Genomic DNA, 24,708 nt, shown 5'->3' with positions numbered 1-24,708 from the left:
CGGACCCGTATTCCAAAATGGGCCCAAGGCCAAAAAAAATATAAGTCGGTCTCTGGTCAGCGCGCGCGTCGATTTTAATCATGCACGTCAATCCTTTTTTTTCCCCAAAATGTTCTGCGGTAGCTCCAACAGCGCCCTCTATTGCCGTACCTCCTCAATTTTTTTTACCAAAGAGCACCAAGGAATGGGAAATTGCACCAAGGCAAATGATTGAGAGCACCAAGGCAAATTATGGAGGACACCAATGTACATGCGGACACCAAAAAGGCAAAATAGTACCCCACCTTGTCTGTACAATCCAAGCTTGAAGAAAAAAAAAAAAGCCGCGTGGCCGCGTCAATTCCAGAACTTTGGTCTGACCAGAGACCGAATTTTTTTTTTTTTGCCTAACATGCGTTAAATAAAGAATTTTACGAGTAACAGTGTCGTGAACATCAAAACAAGTGTGCCTGATCATACCTAGAATGCAGTTGGCTTTGCAATCCATTTTGTTGATGTGCAACTTCCAACTCAAACTGTTGGTCACCATAATACCAAGATCATTCATATTATCGACAGAGAGTAAACTATGGTTACCAAGTTCGTAATCAAAATGGGCAACATGATGTTGTTTACGGGTTTTGACAGGTAGCACAACACATTTTTTAGCATTGAAGTCAATATCCCAAGTTTTACTCCAATTAAAAATGGCATCGAGATCATTTTGCAGAGCTATTTGGTCGTCATTGGTGGCTATGGTGCGATAACATTTTGCATCATCAGCAAAGAGCGCAATTCGTGTATCTGGCGAGACACAAGTAGGCATATCATTAATAAAAACAACAAAGAGCATCGGTCCTATGATTGAGCCCTGCGGAATACCAGAGGTGACTGGTAATCAGTCTGAATGAGCACCATTGATGACCACTCTCTGCAATCTGCCCTCTAGGTAGTTGTGGAACCAGGCAAGAAGTGTGCCACCGATGCCAGCAAACCTGAGCTTCTCAATAAGCTTAGAATGATTGACGGAGTAAAAAGCCTTTGAGAAGTCCAGGTAAACCACATCAGTATCACACCCCCTGTCGTAATTAGAACCAAGGTTGTGGGTAAATTCAACTAATTGTGTGATACAAGAGCGATTAGGCATAAATCCATGTTGGCAGTCAGATATAAGTGGTTGCAGAAATGGTAAAAGTTGCTTATGAATACACCGTTCAAGAACTTTGGAGACCAGGCTAAGCAAGGATATGGGACGTTAGTTCACAGCGCAGCTGTTGTCCCCCTTTTTGAAAACCGGAGTGACATTTGCAAGTTTCCAGTCAGAAGGAACTTTGCCTTGCATGAGAGAAGCATTGAAAATTGCAGTGAGTGAAGGTGCAAGCTCCTGCGCAAACTCACATAACAATTTGCCAGGAATACCGTCCGGACCGCTTGCCTTGCCTGGGTTCACTGACTTTAAAATTTCGAAAACATCTGTGGAAATAAAATTCAAAGAGCTAAGTATAAAAAGGATATTCTTGTTTTCAAAAGTCTAAATAAAATGACTCCTTTGTACATGACAAATCGTCACCGTTTTGATGAAGTGACACATCTGTGCACAAAGATGCAAAACCGAGTTTTGAGAAAATTGCGTTTGAAGTTGGTGGATTTTTCAAGTGGCATTTTTGTGTTCATTTCTCCCCCAGAATTGAAAAATATATAACTGAGACATATGTTTGTACACAGTGCGTGCGCGTATATAAAATGTATACATTTTTAGAACGCAGATGCGTCACTTCGTCAAAACGCAAATCGTGGAGGCTTCATATTTCTAAATATAGCACACGTGTAAACTCAATGAGACTAAGTGACACAAAGAGATTCGTCACTTCGTCACAACGAAAAACTTAGTTTGTAGCACTTTCAACACTTTGTGCAGTTAACATTATTAACAAACGATGGAATGTTGTGTCTCGAAATTTGGTAATTATGGACATCATAAAATGTTAGAATAGCCGAAAATCTCAGATTTAAGAAAATCTCGGTTTTGGACGGAAATCTTTTCACACCAATTACACAGATTCGTGAAACAAGACAATCAACTAACAAGGCATTGAAAGTCCCTTTTGCCAAAAAGGAATGCTATGCCAAAAGTTTCGAGCAAGTGGTACGAATGTAGGGAATAATTTGCTTGAACAATTGAGAAAGTTTTGTATAGATTCCTTACAGCCATTCAAATAAGAACTACATTGTACGCAAAGCCATCAATTAGTGATATTCAGGTCAAAATGCGCTGTTCTACGGAGTTATTAACTTTGTTGCCATGGTATTAATTTGGAGCTGGATCGGGAATTTCCCTGTGTTTTTTTCCCCCAAAGGGTTTTCGTGGAGTTTTCGTCCACCCCGTGATCAGTAATTCATGCCTTATAGTTATACTTGAATGTTTAACATGTGTATATAGCTTTATTTCTGTAATATCTCTGAAATACTTGTAAGTTTGTAAATATTGATGATCGTCTAAAAATTTCTTATGAGTTTAACTTTACTTAATATTATGTAATAATTTGTAATGTATGTAGGGCCCCGATGGAAACCAGTTTTTAAACTGATTGGGCATACCTTGGTTAAAGAAATTGAATAGACCAATAAATAAATAAATTAAAAAAATAAATGAGTGAACTTCACAGCGTATCACCAGAGCCAGGCCACACTTTTCAACAAAAAGTCAGCCTCCACTGATTTTTTCCTAACATCTCTGTAAGAATGACAACCTTATCAGTATGGAAGCCTACCGGAAGGTGGTTGTGACGTGAGCTAAGGTACATGTACATGTACATGTGTGAAGCACTACTTGACTCACTAAATCTCAGTCCTTTTTTTATCAGGCCTCTGTGACTATGATACAAATGTAGCTTGATACACAATGTAGCTAAAACATTTTCACAGTCTTTGCTTTGTATGTTTAGTGTGCATCTGGAATATATGAAGGTGGGTCTATTATGCCACTCCACACATATTTGGCCTCATGGCATATTGGACACTGATGCACTAGTTACATTATTCCATGTATGGTATTTATCTATGGGGGTGTGAAAAAAAACCTTGTCCGTTTGTGCCCTCAGTTGACTACACTCGTATTGTACTACCCGAGACAGAAGGTGTTGAAGGATCAGACTACATCAATGCTAACTACATCAAGGTAAATGGCTTAACATTAACATACCTGAATCCATCAAAATCAACCCCCCTGTTTCGGGGGATTTCGGCGGATTCAGGATACCTCCATATTGCACAAACTGGGGGATTTTGATGGATTCAGGATACCTCTATTTTGAGCTGTTGGGGGACTTTGATGGATTCAGGATCTCAACAGTTTAACTCTTTTGCAATGTTTGTGGTCAATACTGCTGGCACTAGCCCTGCCAAGTCTGTCACATACTGTACAAACATGTGCACACATGTACTGGGTGGATGGGCGCTTGTGACTGGGGCTATAAATAGGCGTCAGCATATAAACAATGGATTGTGTTAATAACCCATCCAGACAATGAGTACCGAAGTGTGACGTCATTTAAAACCAGAAAGTGTAGGGCAAACGAATGGAGTACGCGCGTGTGTGGGTTTACGGCACAGATATAGAATAAAAAGACTAGATCAGCAGCGCGTCCACACGTGTGGACTTGCATGGCGGGTCACGTGCTGGAGGAAAGATACAAATAATGCACGAAAACGTGACGAACGCAACGCCGTTTGTGCGCAAAGAGCACCATGTGCATCGCTAATAATTATGTGTGCGCATCGCGTAAATACTCGGTGCGCATTTCTAGCTTCGCGCGCGTTGAGCTAGGTCACGTGCTGGAGGAAAGATACATTTAGCTCCATTACTTAACGTTAATTTGTTGAGCGTCTACGAGAGACAACCAAAATGGCGGAGATTTATCTCACAGTGAATGGGCGCGTGTGGACGCGCTGCCGATCTAGTCTTTTCATTCTATCTATGGTTTACGGGCTGAAACACGCGCTAATGTCTTTCACACACATTTTGTGCGCAAGATGTATTCACTTTGGTACTCCATGCTGGGGTCGCCATGCATTGGTGTATTTTTATGGATCCTATGCAACAACACACATCACAATTTTCATGCGAGCGTGGTATCCTGAATCCGTCAAAATCCACCAGAAATTTAGGTGATGGATTTTGAAAACTCTATGGAAAAACATGCTGTATTTTTTTTATGCCACCATGGTATCATGAATCTGCCAGAATCCATCAAAACTTTTGCTGGTGGACTTTGGCGGATTCAGCATACCTCCAGTATCTACACTGGGGGATTCTGATGGACTTAGGATACCAGCATTTTTTGCATGACAAAATTGGTGGATTTTGGCGGATTCAGGATACTTTCTAGTAAAAGAGCTCCAGGAGTTAGGGTTAATATTCTTGTTCCAAACCATTTTGAGCATTTCCTATAAAGTATAAAGTTAATAATACATGCAGTTAGCCATGTTACCATGGATACTGAGTGTTGATATTTTGCAAATCAACAGAGATGGGTGGATGTTGCTATGCTGATAAGGGATAGGAGAAACTATGCTGATTATACATGTAGGACACACCACATCTGGATGATGCCTCAGATTGTAACTGTAGCTGGGCTAAAATGAATGACCCTTGCACAGACAGTCATCACCCTGATTACATATATGCCTCATAAACAGTGGTCAATGGAATATTCAACGCAACATTATCATGATTAATTTGAAGAAATATCAAAGATGGGTCTATTTTCTTTAACAAAGAACAACTATGTGCAAGGTGTGCTCGATCAAAACTCGAACTTCTCATTGTAGGAGATGGAAACTCTGGGAGGTTTCTCAAATTTTGCTCCCTCTCCTTCAACTTGCGAACAGTTAATAAGAATAGTGTATTTTTTTTGTCATTTTCAAGCAAACTTGAATTCTCAATAGAGATTGGTTGATCCTTGCAACAACACTGCGGTATTATTCCCCACTGTCCGTATCGTGACTTCCTGCTGCAATAATATGTCCATGATGAGAGCAAGGGCATAGACACTTTGTTTTGTAGATTTGGATCATTTCCAGCAGAGACATAGAAAATAGTCCCATTTCTGCTAATTAGTATATCGCCCATCTCACCTGTCTGTTTCAAACACTTGATACCGGTATGATGAACGGTATGTACCGGTACAAGTACATGTACATGTAATCCTGCAGTATATACAATTATGTATGTATACAATTGAAATTGATATTTTCTTCCTTCCCTAATTTCCTTTCCAGGGGATTGATGGTAAGAATGTGTATATTGCAGCTCAAGGTCCTTTACCGCACACGGTCGTTGACTTTTGGCGTCTTTTGTGGAATACAGGGGTGGAGGTGGTTATCATGGCCTGTAACGAATTTGAAAGTGGAAAGGTACTACACTCAACCAAAAAAGAAAGTCCCCCCCCCCTTCCAATACTTTTTGTCTAACTCAAAACTACTGAGCACCTCTCGCTCAAATAACGACTAATCAGTACAGAAATTCCTTAGCAATCCAGCCATACTCTTTATTTGGCCCAAACAGTGATGTTTACAAATTTTAGCAATTTATGACAAATGACACCAAAAACAGTTGCACTTTTGTATATGTGCGAGTTGTGGTTCACCCTCACCTTGCACATATACAAAAGTGCAACGTTTTCGGTACCATTTGTCATAAATTGCATAATTTTGTACACATTATCACTGTTTTGGGCCAAACAGAATATGGCTGGATTGCTAAGGAGTTTCTGTACTGATCAGTCGTTATTTGAGCAAGATGTGCTCAGTAGTTTTGAGTTAGACAAAAGGTATTAATTAAGGGGGCTTTGTTTTTTGGTTGAGTGTATTTGTGAATATTGCAAGATTGTGTTTAACCCACAGGATATTTTTTTGCCTGTCACCAAATAAATTTTAATGAAATAAAAGAACACAAGCAAGTGCTCTCTAAAGAAAGGATTTTTAGTTTTTAGTCTGTTTCTTACTTAATATGTCAGGGATTGTTAACCTTAAATTATATTTTTCTTCACCAGCACAAATGTGAGAAGTACTGGGCTGATGAAAATGAATCAAAAGAATTTGGAAATGTTACAGTGAGCTTGGTAAGTACAAGAGTTTTGTTTCAAAATGTAATGGTGCAGTTGGTTCTCACTAGATTGCATAACTACAGTACTTACATTTATTTGCGCAACTTACATGTACCTGCTCTCTGGAGTCTAGAAATACCAAAATTTTACAGAATTGTCTAGGTTTATAGATTTAAGGGAAGTGTACTCAACACTTTCTCAGAACATTTTGCAAGAAACTGTTCATGCTAACAGTACACACTCTCTTTGTACCTGTCAAAAGTTAACCAACATTGAAGAACTTTCCAGAAATCACTCAAAGTGCAAGTTACCTTGTGATGTCGTTTAAAAAATGTTTTAAACATGTTGGCTTTAACATACAGTGTACAGGCTGTCATGCCAAGCTATTCACGATTAAGAGTAACAAAGGATGGAAATTGTTTGTTTCTTATTTCAAAAACAAGAGGGGCCACAAGAAACGCAACAAAATCTTGAGATATGTAATTAACGATTCAGAGATATGATCCAAAATGTCCTGGTCTGTATTTTCCTTGACCATTACTAGATGATGGATGTATGGTTTATTCGCTGAGTTCAATAAAAGCTCTGTCATGGACATGACATCATGCTGGCATTGCCCTGAACCAAGTTATTGCCATGTTGACTGGTTGCCCAGATCTCACTGCAGCCAGTTATTAACTCTTCACAGCCAAACGTCGTGAACAATTGCAAATTTTCGTTTTGTATTTGTTTTTCAGTAAATACGAAAGGCAGTCAAATAAAAAAGAAGTGAAACATTTCTATGACCTCTTTTTACCAATTTTGGCTATGTACATTTACGGGTCTTGCTATTGATTCTGGAGGTTTTATCTTACAAGCAATGAAAACAACAACAGAATTTGTCCGAAACATCAACCAAAAATATTACCAATACACTGCTTGTCCCTTTCACTTTCCATAATGAAGCTAAATGCACATGAGCACTTAAAATTGCATTTATAACTACATGTACATGTATATGCAACTGTTTTTCCTGACTACAATGAATTTAAATATTTTTCCTAAAAATTTGGTTGACAGGTTGCCCTCCATATTGATCAAGTTCATGGTTGGACAAAAATGAGGCCACTACACTAAGGAAGCATGGGGTTTCAACATTCTAGCTGTTATTTTTCTCCATGTTTGCTATGCTTTTGCAGATTAGCCAGTTGAGAGTAACTCAGGATTTTATGATTCGCACACTGAAAGTCAGCAATCAAGAGGTAGGCACTTAAAGACATTGGAATGAAGTAGAACTTGCTTTGAAAATGAAAGTACCATGGAGCAACTTTTTTTAGGGGGAGGGGTAAGATGGTCGAGAGGCTGAATTATCTGAATTAGAACCCCTCCTCTGTGCAAAAACTATGCACCTATTCCAATTGTGATTCCAGAATGCTGATGAATAGCACCACCTTGGCTACTGCAATTTCACTGGCCTAGAACGGACACGTGTCTGGTCTATAAAAACATAATGACACAAATCCCTTTTCTACGTATTTTTCTCATCGTGTTACATTTCTAACAGGTTTGATCTTACCTTTGAGTCCATAAAAATGACATTTTCAACAAAATTTAACATTATTCATAGCCCACTGTTCACTTCGTCCCCCCCCCCCCAAATGGTAGTAGTAAACACGTACATGCGGGTATTTCATGTCCCATTCCACCTTGTCTTGTTACTTTTTATCCCAGGAAAACTTCTATTTTTGTTTTATAGTAATTTATTAAAGACAATATAAATTGGCATTTATTGATTTGCAGTGTGCTCAAACAATGCAAAGAAAATCATGATTTTCAAAACAATTTCGAATTACTGTGTAAATTGTAGTGCAAGAGTTCATTGTAACTTGGGTTAACATTAATAATTCATGAGAGGCTTAACAGGATGACTGAGTGCCAAAGTTATGTGCATTTTGTCAACAAGATGCTGAATGTGTAATACATGGAGCACCCTTCAGTTTGATTTCTCTGTGTACGTTGCCTTTATCTAACAAATTCATGTCATTGAAGCTAACTGGTATTGAAATTATTTTCAATTCATTTCCTGGTTTCATAACACAAAATGGAATGGAAATACTTCATACTTATGTCAAACAGACTACCCTGAGCAAAATGCTCAAAACAAAATTTAATTTTACGAACATTGAAAGACATTTTGTTCTGGACATGATAAAATACTTATTAACCATGAAGACATCAATGTGTGATTTTTGGCGAGCTGCTAAGCAGATGTGAGCCTGTCCGTCGCAATGTCCGTCCGGCGGCGCGGTCCGGCCATCTGCATTCAGATTACAATGTTGAAGGTTTTGGTTCTAGCTAATTTGGTTTAAAAAAAAGAAATGTAGTTTACATGTATCATCTGTATAACTTCTAATTACATGTACTGTAGGTTCATTTCATTGCAGTAAATGTTATGATTTTATTGAGGAATTTTAATTCAAGAAAATGTTAAAGTTTTTATACCGGTATATAATGTACATGTACATATACATGTACTGGTATAAAATGTACATGTACATGTACATATACATGTACCGGTGTAAAATGTACATGTACATGTACACTGTACATATACATGTACCAGTATAAAATGTACATGTACATGTACATATACATGTACCGGTATAACATGTACCGATACATGTACATGTACATATACGGGTATAAAATGTACATGTACATGTACATGTATGCATTAATTTCCAATGTACTACCGGTACATTGTACATGTATGTGTGTAATTTTGGGGGAGCATTCATGTGTATGGGCATGTGCTTCTGGTTTGATCTTTTAGTTTTATGGGGTTGGAGTAGGGATGGGAGTAAGGGTGGGGTAGGGATCGATGTGTGGGGGAGGGTGGGGGTGGAGTGGGGGATAGTGGGTGGAGTAGGGGCTTGGGTGGGGTGTAGGGGTGGGTGGGGATGGGTAGGGGGTAGGGTAGGTGGGTGTGGGGTAGGTGGGTGTAGGGGTTGGAGTTGGGGTGGGGTGGGGATGTGTAGGTGGTGGGGTGGGGATGCATGGGTAGGGGGAGGAAGGGGTGGGGTTGGGGATGGGGTAAGATTTGGGGGGTGTGGTGATGGTGGTGTGTCTAATAACCATTCTTGTACTGGTACCTCATTTGTGGGGACTACACACAAGTTCTCCCATGGTAATATGGGGACCAAAGACGCTGTGGGGTCTGCAAAAAGTCCCCAGCTAGGTCTTAATTTACCCTAACAATGAAAAACTTCCCCACAACGCGGTGACTGCTAGCCCATGTACAAATGTATTTGTAAGGACATTTATTGACTTTTTTGCTGGCATTTAAAAGCTGACCCCTACACCTTGGCACATCATCCTGAATCCCTTCCATCATGCCCATCCCCAACCCTACTGTACCATTCCCTCGGCCTCCCTTCCTGCCTTCAACAGCGAGCCATGGTGGCCAGCTTCACCCTTCTAGAGTTTTGTGTGAATTATTTAAGTTTGTCCATTTTTTTCTCTAAATAGCAGTGCAGGCACTACTTCAAAATTTCAAACTTTAAAAAATAATGGATCTTCTATAAATGGAGGTGTGGTAAAATAGTTGAATTTGAAAATACTAGCGTGGTATGTAGAGAAATGCTGAGCCTGAATTCCGAGATCTGTTTGAATATCTAAGTCAAAAGCTGTGCAAAGTCATGAACGAAAATGCGAAGTCATCATGGTGTCGTTCCTTGTGCATCTTTGAATTTAAAAAGCCTGAACATTGATTCAAAGTCTCCCAAGTTGTAACAAATTATTAGAATCATGAGTTGAAGGCAATAATTGAAGGGTCTGAAGCCTTTTGTTCTGTTTTTTTTTTGTAAATTGGCAAAGCACTAGTTTGTGTTGTTTTTTGTTTTTATATGTGAACAGCAAGAGAGGGTGCTGAATCAGTTTCATTATACAGCCTGGCCTGACCATGGTGTGCCTAAGACAGTCCAGCCTATCATGGACATGATCCAGCTATTCCGAGAGTATTTGCCAAATGAAGACAACCCTGTTGTCATGCACTGTAGGTGAGTATATTACAAAGAAGCATGCTAGAGCAGTCACAACTCAATCACTGGAAGAGATGATGTCTAAGATAAGGTTTTAACATTGAATCCAGTCCAAGCCTGATATATTTTTGTCAGTGCTCTTGATCAACATTGTGAGAAAAGTTGGTTGTTAAAGATATTCAAAATTGTTTTGAGATGTGTTAATATAATCTTCGTTTAGTCGAAGTCTTCATCTGTTATTTGTGTTAGTTGCCCTCCAGCACAAACTATTTGGAAGTCGCACGACTGTATTTTTTTTCTTGTTGATTATGTTTTTTTTTTCAAGCTTGGATTGGTGGGTAATATTGGCTTTTTTGTGTCCTCATTTGCCTTGGTGCCCTCCATCATTTGCCTTTGTGTCCTTCCCAGAGCTCCTAACATGTACGATTTTGACTAGCCTTGGTCAAGGCGCTAAATGTTATTCATCCCGGCCGTGGCGCGTAAACCATATCCTCGCTAGGGCCATGCATTATGCAGTGCATTAAAAATACAGTGCGAACAGCGACCTCATGCGGCCACCATTTCTATGCAAATTAGTTGGACCCAATATCGCGCCTTGGTTCAATCGTCGGCAAACGCTTATGTTTTTCTTTATTTTGCGCTGGATTTCTAGCGCACGACCTCGTATGCGAATACAGATAAGTGTAGGCGGGGCTAATATGTGGAGTGTCCAATCACACCTTGGTAAATCCGGACGTCATCAAATTGTTTACAGCTAGCTATTCGCCTTTTGCGGACGTGACAGGAACCACAGTTTGTGCGCATTGGTGCCGTGTGCAGAGAGACACATAACGTGTACGTGTACATGTATGGATTATGTACGGTGCCACATTTTACTAAGCAAGTTTCCCCGCACGATCGACCAATAAGAGAACGACATTTAAGGTCAGCTAAGGCTATTAACATAATGAGCACCACCTCCAAAACCTCACATGGACGATTGAACCAAGGCGCTATATTGGGTCCAACTGATTTGCATAAAAATAGTGGCCGCGTGAGGTCGCTGTTCGCGCTGTATTTTTAATGCACTGTACTGCATGCATAGCGCATAGACATTATGACTGCATGCATTATACCACACTACGGCCGGATAAAAAACAACTAGCGACTTGACCAAGGCTAGATTTTGACGTACTTTTAAAGATTTTTCACCCATTTTACACACATCACATGTCATCATTTCGAAATGTGTGTAGTATTTGACTAGCCGCCATTGTTGTTGATCAGCTGGCAGCTACCTCGTACCCATGGTCTACTATCATTCGTTCAACATCAACCTCGTACCGGATCTATCACTGTGGGTACGATGTCGAGCTGCTAATGAAAATCTGAAACAGTGCGGCAATAGAGGGCGCTGTTGTCGCTACCTAGGAAAATTTGAAAAAAAAAATTAAATTGACGTGCATGATCAAAATCGATGCGCACGCTGACCAGAGACCAAATTTTTGTTTGTTTGGCCTAACATGTAAAGAGATTGCAGGTGTGTTGGATTTGTTTTATTGATGCAATGTTTCAAACTGCAAATGGTTCTTGAACACGCTGAAATGGTAAAGAAAAAAAGTCGGAAGAGTTTCCATGTAAGAAACAAAGCAAACTAGAGGTTAAGGCGTTTGTTGAGATACAAACGCAGAGTGGTTGGGCCGACAGCTACATGTATTTCATTAGATACAGCCCAGTTAATTTTTGAATAAGTTTATGTCAGAATTAAGGATCACAAAAATTTAACCTTTCCAGTAAAATCAATGATTTTGTTTAAAACAAAAAGTATCAAATTTCAGTACACATTTTATATTCACATACAAGTTATTTCTGGTTTGATGACTTTATCAGTCCAAAATGGGAAAGTGAATACTAATTTAGTACAAAAGGACACATACTATGTTCATTATGAAGTTAAAATAACGTATGAAATATGGAAAATTTAAGTGTATGTATTAATAACACCTAACTTCCGTTTTGATGACGTCACAGCATTAAAGATCGAAAGGTCCATATTGTAACGAATGTCATTATTTGGGCTACGAACAAAGTCATAAGACAGGGATCAAATGATAGAATTTTAAAAAATGATCATTTTTAAATTCTTTCTACAGAAACTGCTGGTCTGATGACGTCATAATTTTGAAACCTTGCAAAGTTAGAATTATGTACATGTAGTTGATAAAAAAATAACGAGGGGTGATTTGGTTAAATTTGGACGGATGGTTTTTAAATTAAGAAAAGGAAACCCTATATGATGTACAGCTAGAGGGCGCTCTTTCAAATGATGAAGTCATAATGCTGTTTTGGTGTCCTTTATTCCATTCCAAACACTTCCATATTATTTGCTTATAGTAAAGAGCTTTCGCTTTCGAGTTCTATTCAATTTTTATTTCACTTCCGGTAACATCTGAAGTGAAGGTCAAGCAGTTTTTTGTCTGGGAATGAGAAATGTTGCCCGAGGCATCATTTACAACCTCAAGCAAAAACGAACACGATACTCTATTTAGTTCTAAAGATATATAGCCGAAACTAGTTTCAAAAATTTGGCCCTTAAATTGCTTGGGATGAGGGTTGATATATATTGAAAGTTACAAGTTCATATCATAAACCATTTAGGAGAAAACCCGTAAAGAAGTATTGTCCGGAAAAAAAGAAAGAAAGAGAAACAGATTAATCGTAACAACTCCAAAGAGTGGTCGGGTTGTGCCCAACCACTCAAAAACAAAAATGTAACTTGACCAGAATAAAGGGACCTTGGCAAAGTTATTGTTTGGCTGCTTCATGGGTTCAAATGAAGTTTAATGTTAATGTACATGTATATATTTTTTTCCTTCAGTGCTGGTTGTGGACGCACAGGTACAATGATCTGCATTGATTATGTGCGTGCTCTTCTGAAAGCAGAAGTAAGTTAACATTAAATATTTGTTTTCTTATCAAAGAATTTTTCAAAATCATTATCTGTTGGTACTTCAACAGTTACCCTACTTTCAAATGTGAGATAATTTGTGCTTGGGTGATTACATGGACTCATGCAGACTGACTATTCCCAGCCACTGCCCTCGCACTGCTCCACACAGCCTGCAGATCAGGACAGTTTACCCCATTGCTTTACTCCTCAACCTGCAGAGACTCTGACTAGTTCCTTGGTATTTGATTTCATGGCAGCCTCTGGGCTGTCACTTTTGCAGTCTAGCTTGAAATCAGAAAGAGGACGAATTTCAAATTTTCCCTGGACTGTTCCCGGGATGGGTTCACTGTTCTTAGTCTGCTTGCAGTGACCGGCTTTACTTCAGGCTATTAGCTCCCTGACCTCCTATCAGCCTTCTTTCACTCGAGCTCACGTTCTAACCTAGGAATGTCTCCCAACCAACCAACCTATGCCGGTACCTCCTGGCTCTGACACGGCCACCATACCTCACACAGAGACCTAAACTCTAGAATCTCCAGTTGTCTGAGTATTCACACCAAGTTTTTTTCAGGATTCTCTGTCTAGGGACCAGTGTGATCCTCCCCCTTCCTGTCCTCTGTGGTTGGGGGCTGACGCTCACCCTCACCATCGTCCCCTCTGCAAGACACCAATCTTTGTGACGTTTCTTTGCTGACCTCACTGTCAATGCTCTATTACCTTCCGTAATTTTCAGAATATAGGCCGCAGCATGCAAAAATCTGCAAATTTAAATTTACGTCGGCGTATTAGCCACACCGGCGTATAAGCCGCACTGACCGCAGCGGTTTCAATTTTGAAAAGGCCTCAAAATTCTAAAGTCAAAAAGCCTTGGACCAGTCCCATTCACACTACGAAAGCTATAAAATTTTCCACAAAAGTTTTATCAAAACATTTACGGTCGATACTCGTTACAACAAATATGGAAGTTGAATTGCTGCTGGCTGGCCCTTCCGGTCCCCGGCCTAAAAGTTAGTGCATGGCCCGGCAGCCTGTGCCGGTGAATGACAACATTTTCCCGCAGTACTTGAGAGAGTATGCAACCCACCATGTGTCGTCTGACTGGAGCAATGCAAATCTTGCTTTGTGTCAACAGATGCTAATTTGTTTTGTCCTAAGAATAAAAAGGTCTTTTCTTTACAACAAAACTTATCAAACTGTTGTGATTACCAACGAGTACTAAATCAAGTTTTTGATCGTACTTTCTTCGAAAACAGTCAACACGATGCATGCATTATTATGGACGAATCCATTAATTTCATAAGGGGTGATTTAGCCCCTGTTTTGCATTTTACAGCGTTTCTTGAATACATTTTCAGAAAAAATTATATTGTGACGTTGAACGACTGATTGTCCAATAAAGAAACGTTTCGGACTTCATAAAAATTATAAGTTGTCTTTTTTTTTGACACAGCGGAAATATTGATAATTATTGTTCCCAAGAAAGTACACCCCTTTATTACCACAAATGGTGTGGTACACAAGTGAGTGCATATGGGGCATGCATGCAGCAGCTAGCTGCACTAATGGTACGGTCACTGACGAAGACAGCTTTCACTCCAGGTACTCGCGCACGGCCGGCCGCCGGTACCGCTCGGTACTTTTTCGTGAGACGTGCTTCCACTGTTTGTTAATGACTTTCCGGTACCTCAAGTCCGGTAACGATTGATAATTCATTTCAGCAAGCTATCTTTTCTTATACCAGTACATTAAATTCACATTTAAATTTCATTTTATTCTTCAAGTCTGGAGCGAGGTTTGAACCTTTAAGACAGATACGCAGACCTCTAGTTTTTAAAAATTCTTTTTATTCTGCTTCTTGTTTTCTATCCCATACACTTGTATATTTTTTTCTTGACAGGACTTTAGCCATTAACAAGACTCATTTGCAAATGAAGACAAAGCAACAATACTAAGGATTGTCATACGAATATACTTTTAGGTATATCAATGTGTTCTGAACACAAAAACCTAATAATAATCTTTCTTTTTAAATTTAATTCAGAAAATTGGACCGGACTTCTGTCTGTATGACATCATCATGGAAATGAGGAGGCAAAGACCTGCCATTGTTCAGACCAGGGTAAGATTTCAAATGTATGTACATGTACATGTAACACAGCAGTTTACTTGATCAAACATTGTATCGGCGTAAAGTATTTTCAAATTCAGGTTTTTTTTAATTTTAAATTTAATAGAATTTCATTTCTATTGAGATATATCTCTTAAACTGTTCAGAATCTATGGTTGAAGTTTTATGGATGAACTTTTTGGAGTGTCCTTTGTCACTTGTAAATGGAGTGCTCCTTGAATGATTGGGAATTCCATAATTGTATAACACACTTTTTGAGAGTATTTAACTTATTTGGGTACCAAACCAGGAAGTGGAACTTAATATCATGACAAAATGTGGTTAAACCTCAGTGTGAAGGATCTCTGTGTAGTATTCCCCCTTATCAAAAAAAAATCAATTCCTTTTTTCTTTGATTTTTGCTTGTATCTTCTAACAGGATCAGTATGAATTAGTGCACAGAGCAGTGGCCTGGCTGTTCAGAAAGGCATTGGGTTTGGCACCCAACCCTCATGACTATGGTCATCTCTATGAAAATGTGAAATTACAGAATGAGGTTTGTTACTTGTCACTGTTTTTAAACACATTCTGGTTAAGCAAATGTGTAAATCAAGCACACAAAAAAACAAAAGAAAAAATATCCCAAACCAAAAGATAAGCTTCATGTACACGTACATGTACCCTTACTTAAGAAAGTGGTGGATCTGTTTATTCAATTATCATGAATTTCATTTCAGCACCAACATCCTCTTCCTCATTCAGTATCCAAAACATGGTGTGTGTGTTAATATTGGAATCACTGATTGGTGAGGTAAGAAGATGTTGCAAACAAGATAGCAGATTGTAGCCCACTGTCTTGTATTCTTGGCTTGACATACATGTAATCTTGCTTAAAATTCCCTTTTGGAACCAATTGTATACATCACATGTTTGTATATAAATTGTATTGGTCTTGTATGACTCATTTTGTTGTTAACTTCAACACGCATGCATGAGACTGAAGTCCAATTTGAAAAAATATCACTAACAAGTAACAAGTAGAATATAAACATGCACTCAACTATATCCTGAGAATTTACATTTTTTGTGTAATCATCATTCAGAGGAGTTAAGGGTACTGGTCTTGATTCATATGCCACATTTTTTTTCAAAACCTGTGCTTGAGACGCACATGTCTCATTAACATGGCAGCTTATAAGTGTCTGATTTCACACATAGCATTGTCGCCTGCTTGGTATCATTACATGCAGCACTTGTCTGAAATTGTCAGCTGTGGAATATAATTTGTTGGCATTATTTGCTTGTAGTTTGGTGGTGGGATTTGCCAACGTTCTCTTAGTACATGGAAGACACTAACTGTGTTGAGTTCTTGTGACCCAGCCCTTTGGAATATGATTAGTAAACAATAAAATACACTGAATTTTAGCAATCTCAAGACAAATGTGTACCTTAAGATCTAACCACAGGTATTATCCGTGCACTATTCCCAGGGACCTAGAATGCCACCTGGTGCAGGTAATCTCAGCCCAGATATCAGATCAACACAGCAAATTAAGGTGAGATAACTCAGTAACTACAATGCATATTCATTTCAATCAAATACCACATGGGTTAAACATAATTTAGTACACCGTACAAATGCCATGCTCAAATGATGTGCATAACAGTTTCCGTTGAAACATTTTCCTTTTACTAGTTCTTATAATGTCATGAAGGGTATCGAAATGAGTCATTTCAATAAATATCCATGATAAGTTGCAAAGACGTTTATCTCCAATCGGATAGTTGTCTGGAATCCTCCCACAATGAAGTAATCAGTTTGTAAACAGTGTTGATAACTTGTTCATAGGACTATTCCTGATACTCAATACAGTGGGCCTATTGCAGGTCAAGTTTTCAGCAACTTATCCAGACTAACTAATGAGATGACTCCTAAGGAACAAAATCTACTTGACCAATCTCCAAGTTACCAAAGAATCTAATTGATCATTTGTTAATATTATAAAAGCTATCAACTTTCCAGTGAGACTCAAACAAAATATCAGTCCGCGTTTAGTTCTCAGTTTAAACTTCAGCTCAGACTTGACTTGCATCAGACGTAAGTTGATATCCACAACACAATTGTGTTCAATGTTTAAATGTAGCTCTACATTGCAACTTAATGGTTTGTTTGTTGTCTGTTTTCATTCAGTTAAGTCCTAAGCAACGCCGGCAAAAAGATAAAGAACAGGACCATGGCCACAACTATGTCAATCATGTCATTCAAGGAAAGGGTAATGCTCTGTCAATATGCCCCAGAAAATGTTTTAGCTGTTTTTATAGGATGCTGTCAAAGAGTTGTAACCCCTCCTCACTCATGCTGACGGCTATAGCCGCGCTCCAGTATGCCGTGATAATGCTGAGGTATGCCGTCTGTAGGCAGCTGCTACTGTGCAGTGCCGCCCCTGCCACTACTGCGCGGAGGCTACTGTACAGTGATGCGTGTAAGCCTGTGCTGTGAGGCATGAAAATCCTATGGCAAGAGGTTAACAAGTATTATATAACGCCGGGGCTCAAAAATGGGAAATACTATTGAACAGTTAGGATCATTCTTTTTCCATGACGCGGTATTTGTGCACAAATGCATGCTGGTGTGCGCGTTCAGCGTTCCGCGTAGCGCGTATTGTTCCAAAGAGCCAGTGCTACAGCGTTGGGTTCAAACATTTTTGTGAAGGGGCGGTTTGGAAGAGAGAAATACATTTTCCACCAATTTTGTATTGAAATAAAAGTTCAAATGACAAGGATCTTTATGTCAGTTTAAGCAAATATTGAGTGGCTTAAAATTGTGAAATGGGAGTAATATTATCGCTCGGTAAAATCTGGACTTTTCCAGTTCATTCAGCTTCGCCTTGTGAAAGGATAAGTCCAGATTTCACCTTACGATAATATTCCTCCTATTCCACGCTGAGCCACTCAATATTTGTATACTCAACAATCAAGTCTTTGGCAGTGAATTACTAGTGTATAAACGCAAAAAAAATGTCCATCATATTTCCGAATTAATGCATTTATAATTTAATATTAATTGTAAAATTAAAGTAAATTACTTTAAAATTCAATTCAACAAGTTCAATTTCTTTTAATTTTAAGTTAGAGTCAGCGAGTAAGAAGTTTAAATCAACAGTTTGAAATTACTTATGTTATGTTCTCAGAAAGGATTTGAATTTTGAGTAAATAGACTTAAACTGCCTTACTAACATCCCTTATATGGCTTGTTGCTTCCTTACTAGTATCTGAACAAAGTCCATCTCCAACAGCTACTGGGATGAAGATCCTGAAGCCCCCATCATTACCTACCAAGCAACAACTTGATACAGATAGCAGCCAAACAGTGTCTGCTAATTCCCTAGAGAAGGCAGAGACAGAAGGAAAAATGGAGGAAGATGCTTCATTGAGTCCTGCCCTCACTCCAAAACAAAGCCCCTTGGCCCAAGAGAGATTTGAGAGTGGTTACAAGAACACATTAGCTGCCTTCAAGGAATTTGAGGAACCTCCTTCAAAAGTCAGATCTACACCTCCAAAATCAACGGAGCAGGTAAAACCAACTCCCCGTGCAAGACCTGTGCTTCCAATATCATCTTCAAGGTCATTGGATCTTGACTCTGACAAGCCAATTTCTCCTTCCAAACCTCCACTGAGTGATAAGCCTGCCATTGGAGAGAAACCAGTCAAAGGTTTGCAATCATCACGCCCACTTCTGGCCATGAAACCAGCTGTTGTGAGGAAGAAAGACACAGGCAGTGGAGGCAGCCCTCATGGAACAAGCCCATTCTCTGGACTGAAAAGAAGGCCAACGAGTGAACCAGTCCAAGATCATGAGAAGGTGCAGCACTTGGGAACAGCACAGTTCCAACGGGCCAAGAATGTAGTCAAGGCTACACTGGGAAACAACCAGACGGAGATGATAATAAGGAAGGGGAAGTCAAAAAAGGCAAGGAAAGGAGAGACTCTAAAGGTAGACCTTCCTCTGCCCCTCCCAAACCACCAGCCGGCATGAAGCCAGTGAGCAAATCTGATGCAAGTAAACACCAATCTTATGAAGTAGTGGGTATTACTTCACCTTTGGGAAAAGATGTAACTTCTAATGAGAAGCAAGAAGTTGCCAAAGCGTTTCAGTATCAGATCCAGCCAGTAGCATCAGTTAAACTCCAATCTCATAAAGATAAGGTAGATGCAAAGTCACCCACAAAACAGAATCTTCCTCAAGCCAAATTCAGCGCAGAAAACAGTTGACTTATCTAGACCTCCACAACCTGTTCCCGATAGTGACAAGTCAGAATACACATATGCAGTCCAACCTGTGAGTGTTATTGAAAAATTAAAAGATGCCCAATCTAGACCACAACTCAGAACTGGACAAGCTCTTTCATATTCATTAGCCTACAGCGATCCTGCAGATGGTGGAAATCCCATAGAGCCCAAAAAATCATCCAGAATACTGGATGATTATTCCTATGCTTCAGAAGTGATTATTCCTGTTACAGCAAGTAACAGTAAGGATATCACAGACAGGAAGGGCAGCGCACAATCCATGGCTTATGAGGTCATCCAAGTTGGTGGTCCACCAGGTCGTAGGTCATCAGAAGGGACAGGTCAAGATGAAATGCCTGTATTTGATAAAGCCCCAGGGGAGTACAATGAGCCAAACATTCTTTCAAGTCGACATGGTAAGCCAACTTTTTTCAGCTGTTTCCTTTATTTTCACTTAACCTTTTTTTTATTGCAATGGAAGAGATGTTCATGTAAATAGTTGATCTTGCATCTTGTCTCTTAAAGTTTTAGAGTTTGTTAGTACCACTACCAGTGATCCTGAGTAGTGAGTACCATCTTAATGCCATTAAGCATGGAAGCAAGAGGCACCATATATTTTGCTGTGAATATGCTGCTGATTTGAAATCAATGTATCATTTATTTGTATAGTGTTGAGACTATTTATTGTTTCAACAGTGTCTGAACAGAGCTCTTTGGGGCAGAACCGTGAGTCTGTGTTAAGCAGTAGCACCTCCTGGGCTTCCTTCACTGATGATGAATATGATGATTCTGGGATGGATGAGCATCCCCCATCCATTCCCATCAAGACATCTGCAGCATATCAGTACGTTGATGGCACCGGTATGTATGTGGATGGTTCCATGCTTCGCAAGTTATAGACAGATAAAACACTTGGATGATGCTATATTGTGGTTATATTTGAGTGAAATAAAGCTTTGTTATTGCCAAGTAGAATTCTGTGGAAACAAGAGAATTCTCAAGTCTTAATACATGTATAGGCAATCAGGCTATTAATGATCAGTTTACTTGATACATGTACATACTTTTACTTGATACGCAGTTCTGGAGAGGATTTGGTATCCGTCACTATCTTGGTTCATAAAGTTGATGTGTAAAAAAAAATAATATCACGAACAGGTAAACAGATCAGCAAAAAGGGCAAATTTGAAGCACATTTCATAGTTGCGTGATCGACAACCTGATCACATTTTGAAATTGTTCATTTTCTGTATTATTCCCCTCGGCAAATATTCTCTGTGACTTTTCTTCTAAACGGTACATTATTATGGCAACCAAGTTGGTTAACTCCGTAAATCGGCAGACATTTAGATTTGTATCATAATCAGTGAAGACAGCGAAAAAATACTCACATAATTATTTGCAAAAATATTACTGGCTGAATGTTTTACGTAGTTCAGATTTGAATGAGGTTAGAGAAGTCTTGGTTCTCAACTGTACATGCAAATTATTCCATATGATTGTACCAGTTACAGCAAAGCTTAAGACATAACATACTCTTGTTTTGCACAAGGATTCCTTGGGGCCTTATTAGTGGATTGTCATATTTCACGAATCTGATTAAGTGGTGTGAACATATTTGTCATATATACAAAGGAGTAATTTTGTTAATACATTTGTAAACAAGAATAGCCTTTTCATACTCAATCCTTTCAGAAAATGACATTCAATTAAGACTAGCAAACATATCGGCTGAAGGAGTTGAGAAAGCACGCTTCAGGATTGTCCGCGCGGCTCTTTTCAGACATTTATCAATAACATTGTCATGAGATATGTACTGTCCTCCCCATACAGTACTACAATAATCTAAATGGGCATAAACTAAGATAACAAAAAGAGAGTACAGGCTGCTTTGGGGAACATAGTCGTGGACTCTATTTTGCATACCCAGTTTAGAGGCAACGGTTGTCTTCACATATTCAACGTGTGGGCCCCAACTTACAGGTTCATCAATAAAACCCAAACATTTGTTTACAAGAGTTCACCTTTACAACTGGACTACCAGCAATACTGACATTAAGGTCAGCACTGCAGACTTTTATTTTAGTTCCAATAAGATTTGTTTTTGTTGGCATTTATTGTAAGTTTGTTTCTGACACACCAATCGTAAATTCTAGCTAGGGCTGTATTCAAGTTGATCTCTATCTCATCAACACATGTAGAACTACACGTTAATGTTGAGTCGTCAGCATAAATGTACAAATTACATTCTTAGGGATACAAAGCGGTAGGTCACTTGTATAAATAATAAATAACAGTGAACCTAAAATTGATCCCTGTGGCCGTTGTTAGGTGGTATGGCTTTAGATATGTTGCCCTAAATATTCACAGATCGACTACGTTCACTTAGATATGACACTAACCAGTTGATAACAGAGGTTGACATATTAACCCTTTCAATTTGTCTAGGAGATTTGTGTGATTAACAGAGTCAAATGCCTTACTTAAATCTATGAACACAGTGCCTGTCATTTCCCCACGCTCCATAGCCTGAAAACATTTGTTCGTTAAATCATGCAAGGTAGTTTGTTCAGTGTAAGGGCCTAAACACTGACTGACAACAAGGAATCAGATAAATCATCAAGTATGAATAGACTGCAGAGTGTTTCTATCTTCCTAGAATCTTGAGATAAAAGGCAGTATTGATAGGCTGATAGTTTAGTCGTATTACATTTGTCCCCACACTCGTGAATAGGTGTAACCAAGGCGTGTTACCACTCTCTAGGGTATACATGTATATTGTTCACATCGAGAGGCTAAAGATGTACATTGTATGTCAAGGATTTGGTCTATGTACGGAAACGCTATTCTAATCATTTTCACACTTATTCCATCCAGACCTGTTGCTTTTCCGACCGACATTGATGATATTTGCTTTTGAACAAAGTCTTCTGCAATATCAGGCAGTAAGCATTTTTCATCAAGTGAATGTGTAACACAAGAGTTGATATTGTTGTCCTCTTCAAGAGCTCACATGGAGGTGCATTACTGGCCATACATGTTCCGATTGTTGACAGTGTTCATTAAATGTATCAGCAATGTCCTTGAGATCATCAACGAATTCCCCATTCTGGGAAAGAAAAGACTTTGGAATAATTTTCTGTTTGCTGGCAGAACCTTTTTAATTTTTTTCCCCCGCCTTTGTTTTCCATGATGGTTGATTTAAAGTGTTCGCTTTTCTTACTTTTAAAAACCAGTCGTCTAATTTTCACCAAACTACCGGGATGCCGCCCTTCGCACGGCACCTGCTAGCTGGGTGCAGTCATAAAGTTTGTATTGTTTGCAGGTTAAAAAATTGTCGGTGTAAAAAAGAAATAAAGATGTACTAAGTAAATACCGAAAATCTAGGGCAAATCTGCCAGGGACCGAGCGGGGTGACTTGATACTCTCATTTGACATGTCTGACCAGACAGACATTTTTTTATTGTCTTTGTCTGATAAATCCCACAAAATTTCGGAATTATTCATTATCACGTGAAACACATCAGCTACAGAGAGCCTACCTTTGCAATGAGCACCTGCTATTGAAAATAGGAAGTGGGAAAATCAACTATTTTGAGAGAAAACTTGACAGATTTATCAATGAAACTACCTCCATGATTCATTGTCTTATAACGCTGCTGACAGTGCGCCCTCAATTGACGTAACACAGTCATGTTTCGAAATGCATTATCCATATCGTACGATCGACGTACACTTGGGGACCTGTTTTTCTTATCATGAACGTTATGTTTTGAGTAATGGCGATACATTTTGGAGTGTTTTGGTAGAGATAATGCTGTGATATTTAAGTATTGAAAGTCTGAAAGAAAGATATTTGCCAAAAAGGCAAAGCAAAAGGAATAAATGTTTTTCACGTCCCAAACTGTGATTTCAAAGATGGTCTAATGGGGGGTCATATATATACCATTTCAGCACTGGACATACATGTACTGGATGCATCTTATATCAGACATTATGCACCTAGCATACTCCTGATGAATTTTACATCAGACATCATGTGTGCCCTCACACTTGTCTTCCGGTTGTGACCGCCACTTCCGTGACAGACATCAGACAGAAAGACAATGTAGGATATTTTAATATATTAAATGACTTTGCAAGGTTTTTTCCTCAAACTAAACAACTGGTTCTACTGAAAAAAGGCTGATTTTGTGATCCATTTTTTGTTTTGACATAAAAAATATTGTTCACATCTTAACTCGGCAGTGTCTAATGAAACAGTTGTCTGCCTGATCACCCTGCATTTGTAACTCGACAAACATGAATGTCTAGTCAAGTTTGTAATTTGTTTTCAGTCACTGAAGAACTCAATAATGTAGTATTGTCTTGTTTCATTAATATGATTTGTGGATATTGTTTGTAGGTGTGGAGGGAGATGAATCTGGAGCTGGATCAAGGTAATTGACATACATCTTGTGAATTTTTAAGCAGTAGAAATTTAATGTTATCTCTCCTTGTCAAGGTTCACAATATTGCAAAAAGAGAAAATGATTAAGTGCTGTTGCTAGAGGAGTTTCATCACTCTATTGCGCTAGTTTTGTGTCAAATGTACCACCCTTTTTTGGTCTTTATATCACTACTCTGATAGTGTGCCGTGTGCTCATGAACTTCCATTTATTTTATACAAGCTGATTTACCCAATCATGATCGGGTAGGGCGTATTTGTGTCGGGTTTGAAAATGTGGGGAGTAATGTACATGGGGGATTTAGTTGAGAAGACGTGCAGTTATAGAAATGAAAGAGATAGAAAATAAGAAATAAATAGCCCTATTAGCTGATTGGGCAAAGAGATTATCAATATCATGTAAACTAACAGTAATTCAAATTTAATTCAAAGCTTCAGAAAGTCGCTTCCAAGCTTTGTTGGGAAGTGTAATATCTGGGAAGATTGTGTTTTGGGAGAGTGTGACTGGTGTTAAAAATGAAATCCCAAGAAATGAGCTACATTTGTATATTTAAAGTAGCCCCCCTATCGAAATAAACTGGAACCACATGAAAATAACAATTTGTGGCCCTTCTATTCACTGTGCTTGGTCACGGGCGCATGCAAAGCATAAGCCTAGCAAACATGGACAAAATATATTTTTCCCAAGTTACCCCATACTACTGTTTGGTTAACGCTATTCAACAGCGGGGATAGTAGAATACGTAAACTGAGCCCCTAAGTTCAAGCCGCTGACCATGCACAGCCTTGACTCGTAGAAAGGCAACACAGACGGCCGCCAGGCAATCAAT

The 24,708-nt window shown here is 39.0% G+C and overlaps 1 protein-coding gene across 1 annotated transcript in view; it reads left to right on the top strand.

The window, feature by feature from the left end:
• Positions 1-23,870, top strand: part of LOC119741229 — a gene marked incomplete at its 3' end in the record, with an annotated part of 34,230 nt that extends 10,360 nt beyond the window's left edge. Inside the window, 15 exon segments of the mRNA XM_038216972.1 lie at positions 3,081-3,157; positions 5,260-5,394; positions 6,033-6,101; positions 7,265-7,327; positions 9,981-10,123; positions 12,963-13,029; positions 15,076-15,153; positions 15,581-15,697; positions 16,632-16,697; positions 17,333-17,414; positions 18,411-19,070; positions 19,073-19,398; positions 19,400-19,847; positions 20,128-20,292; positions 23,837-23,870. Coding sequence (XP_038072900.1) covers positions 3,081-3,157; positions 5,260-5,394; positions 6,033-6,101; positions 7,265-7,327; positions 9,981-10,123; positions 12,963-13,029; positions 15,076-15,153; positions 15,581-15,697; positions 16,632-16,697; positions 17,333-17,414; positions 18,411-19,070; positions 19,073-19,398; positions 19,400-19,847; positions 20,128-20,292; positions 23,837-23,870 — 2,530 coding nt within the window.
• Between the last annotated feature and the right edge of the window lie 838 nt (positions 23,871-24,708).

This window comes from Patiria miniata, unplaced genomic scaffold (assembly GCF_015706575.1).
Source record: "Patiria miniata isolate m_02_andy unplaced genomic scaffold, ASM1570657v1 HiC_scaffold_11, whole genome shotgun sequence".
In the NCBI taxonomy this organism is placed as follows: domain Eukaryota; kingdom Metazoa; phylum Echinodermata; class Asteroidea; order Valvatida; family Asterinidae; genus Patiria; species Patiria miniata.
Note: the sequence above shows the minus strand (reverse complement) of the source record. Positions and strands in the feature narration are given on the sequence as shown.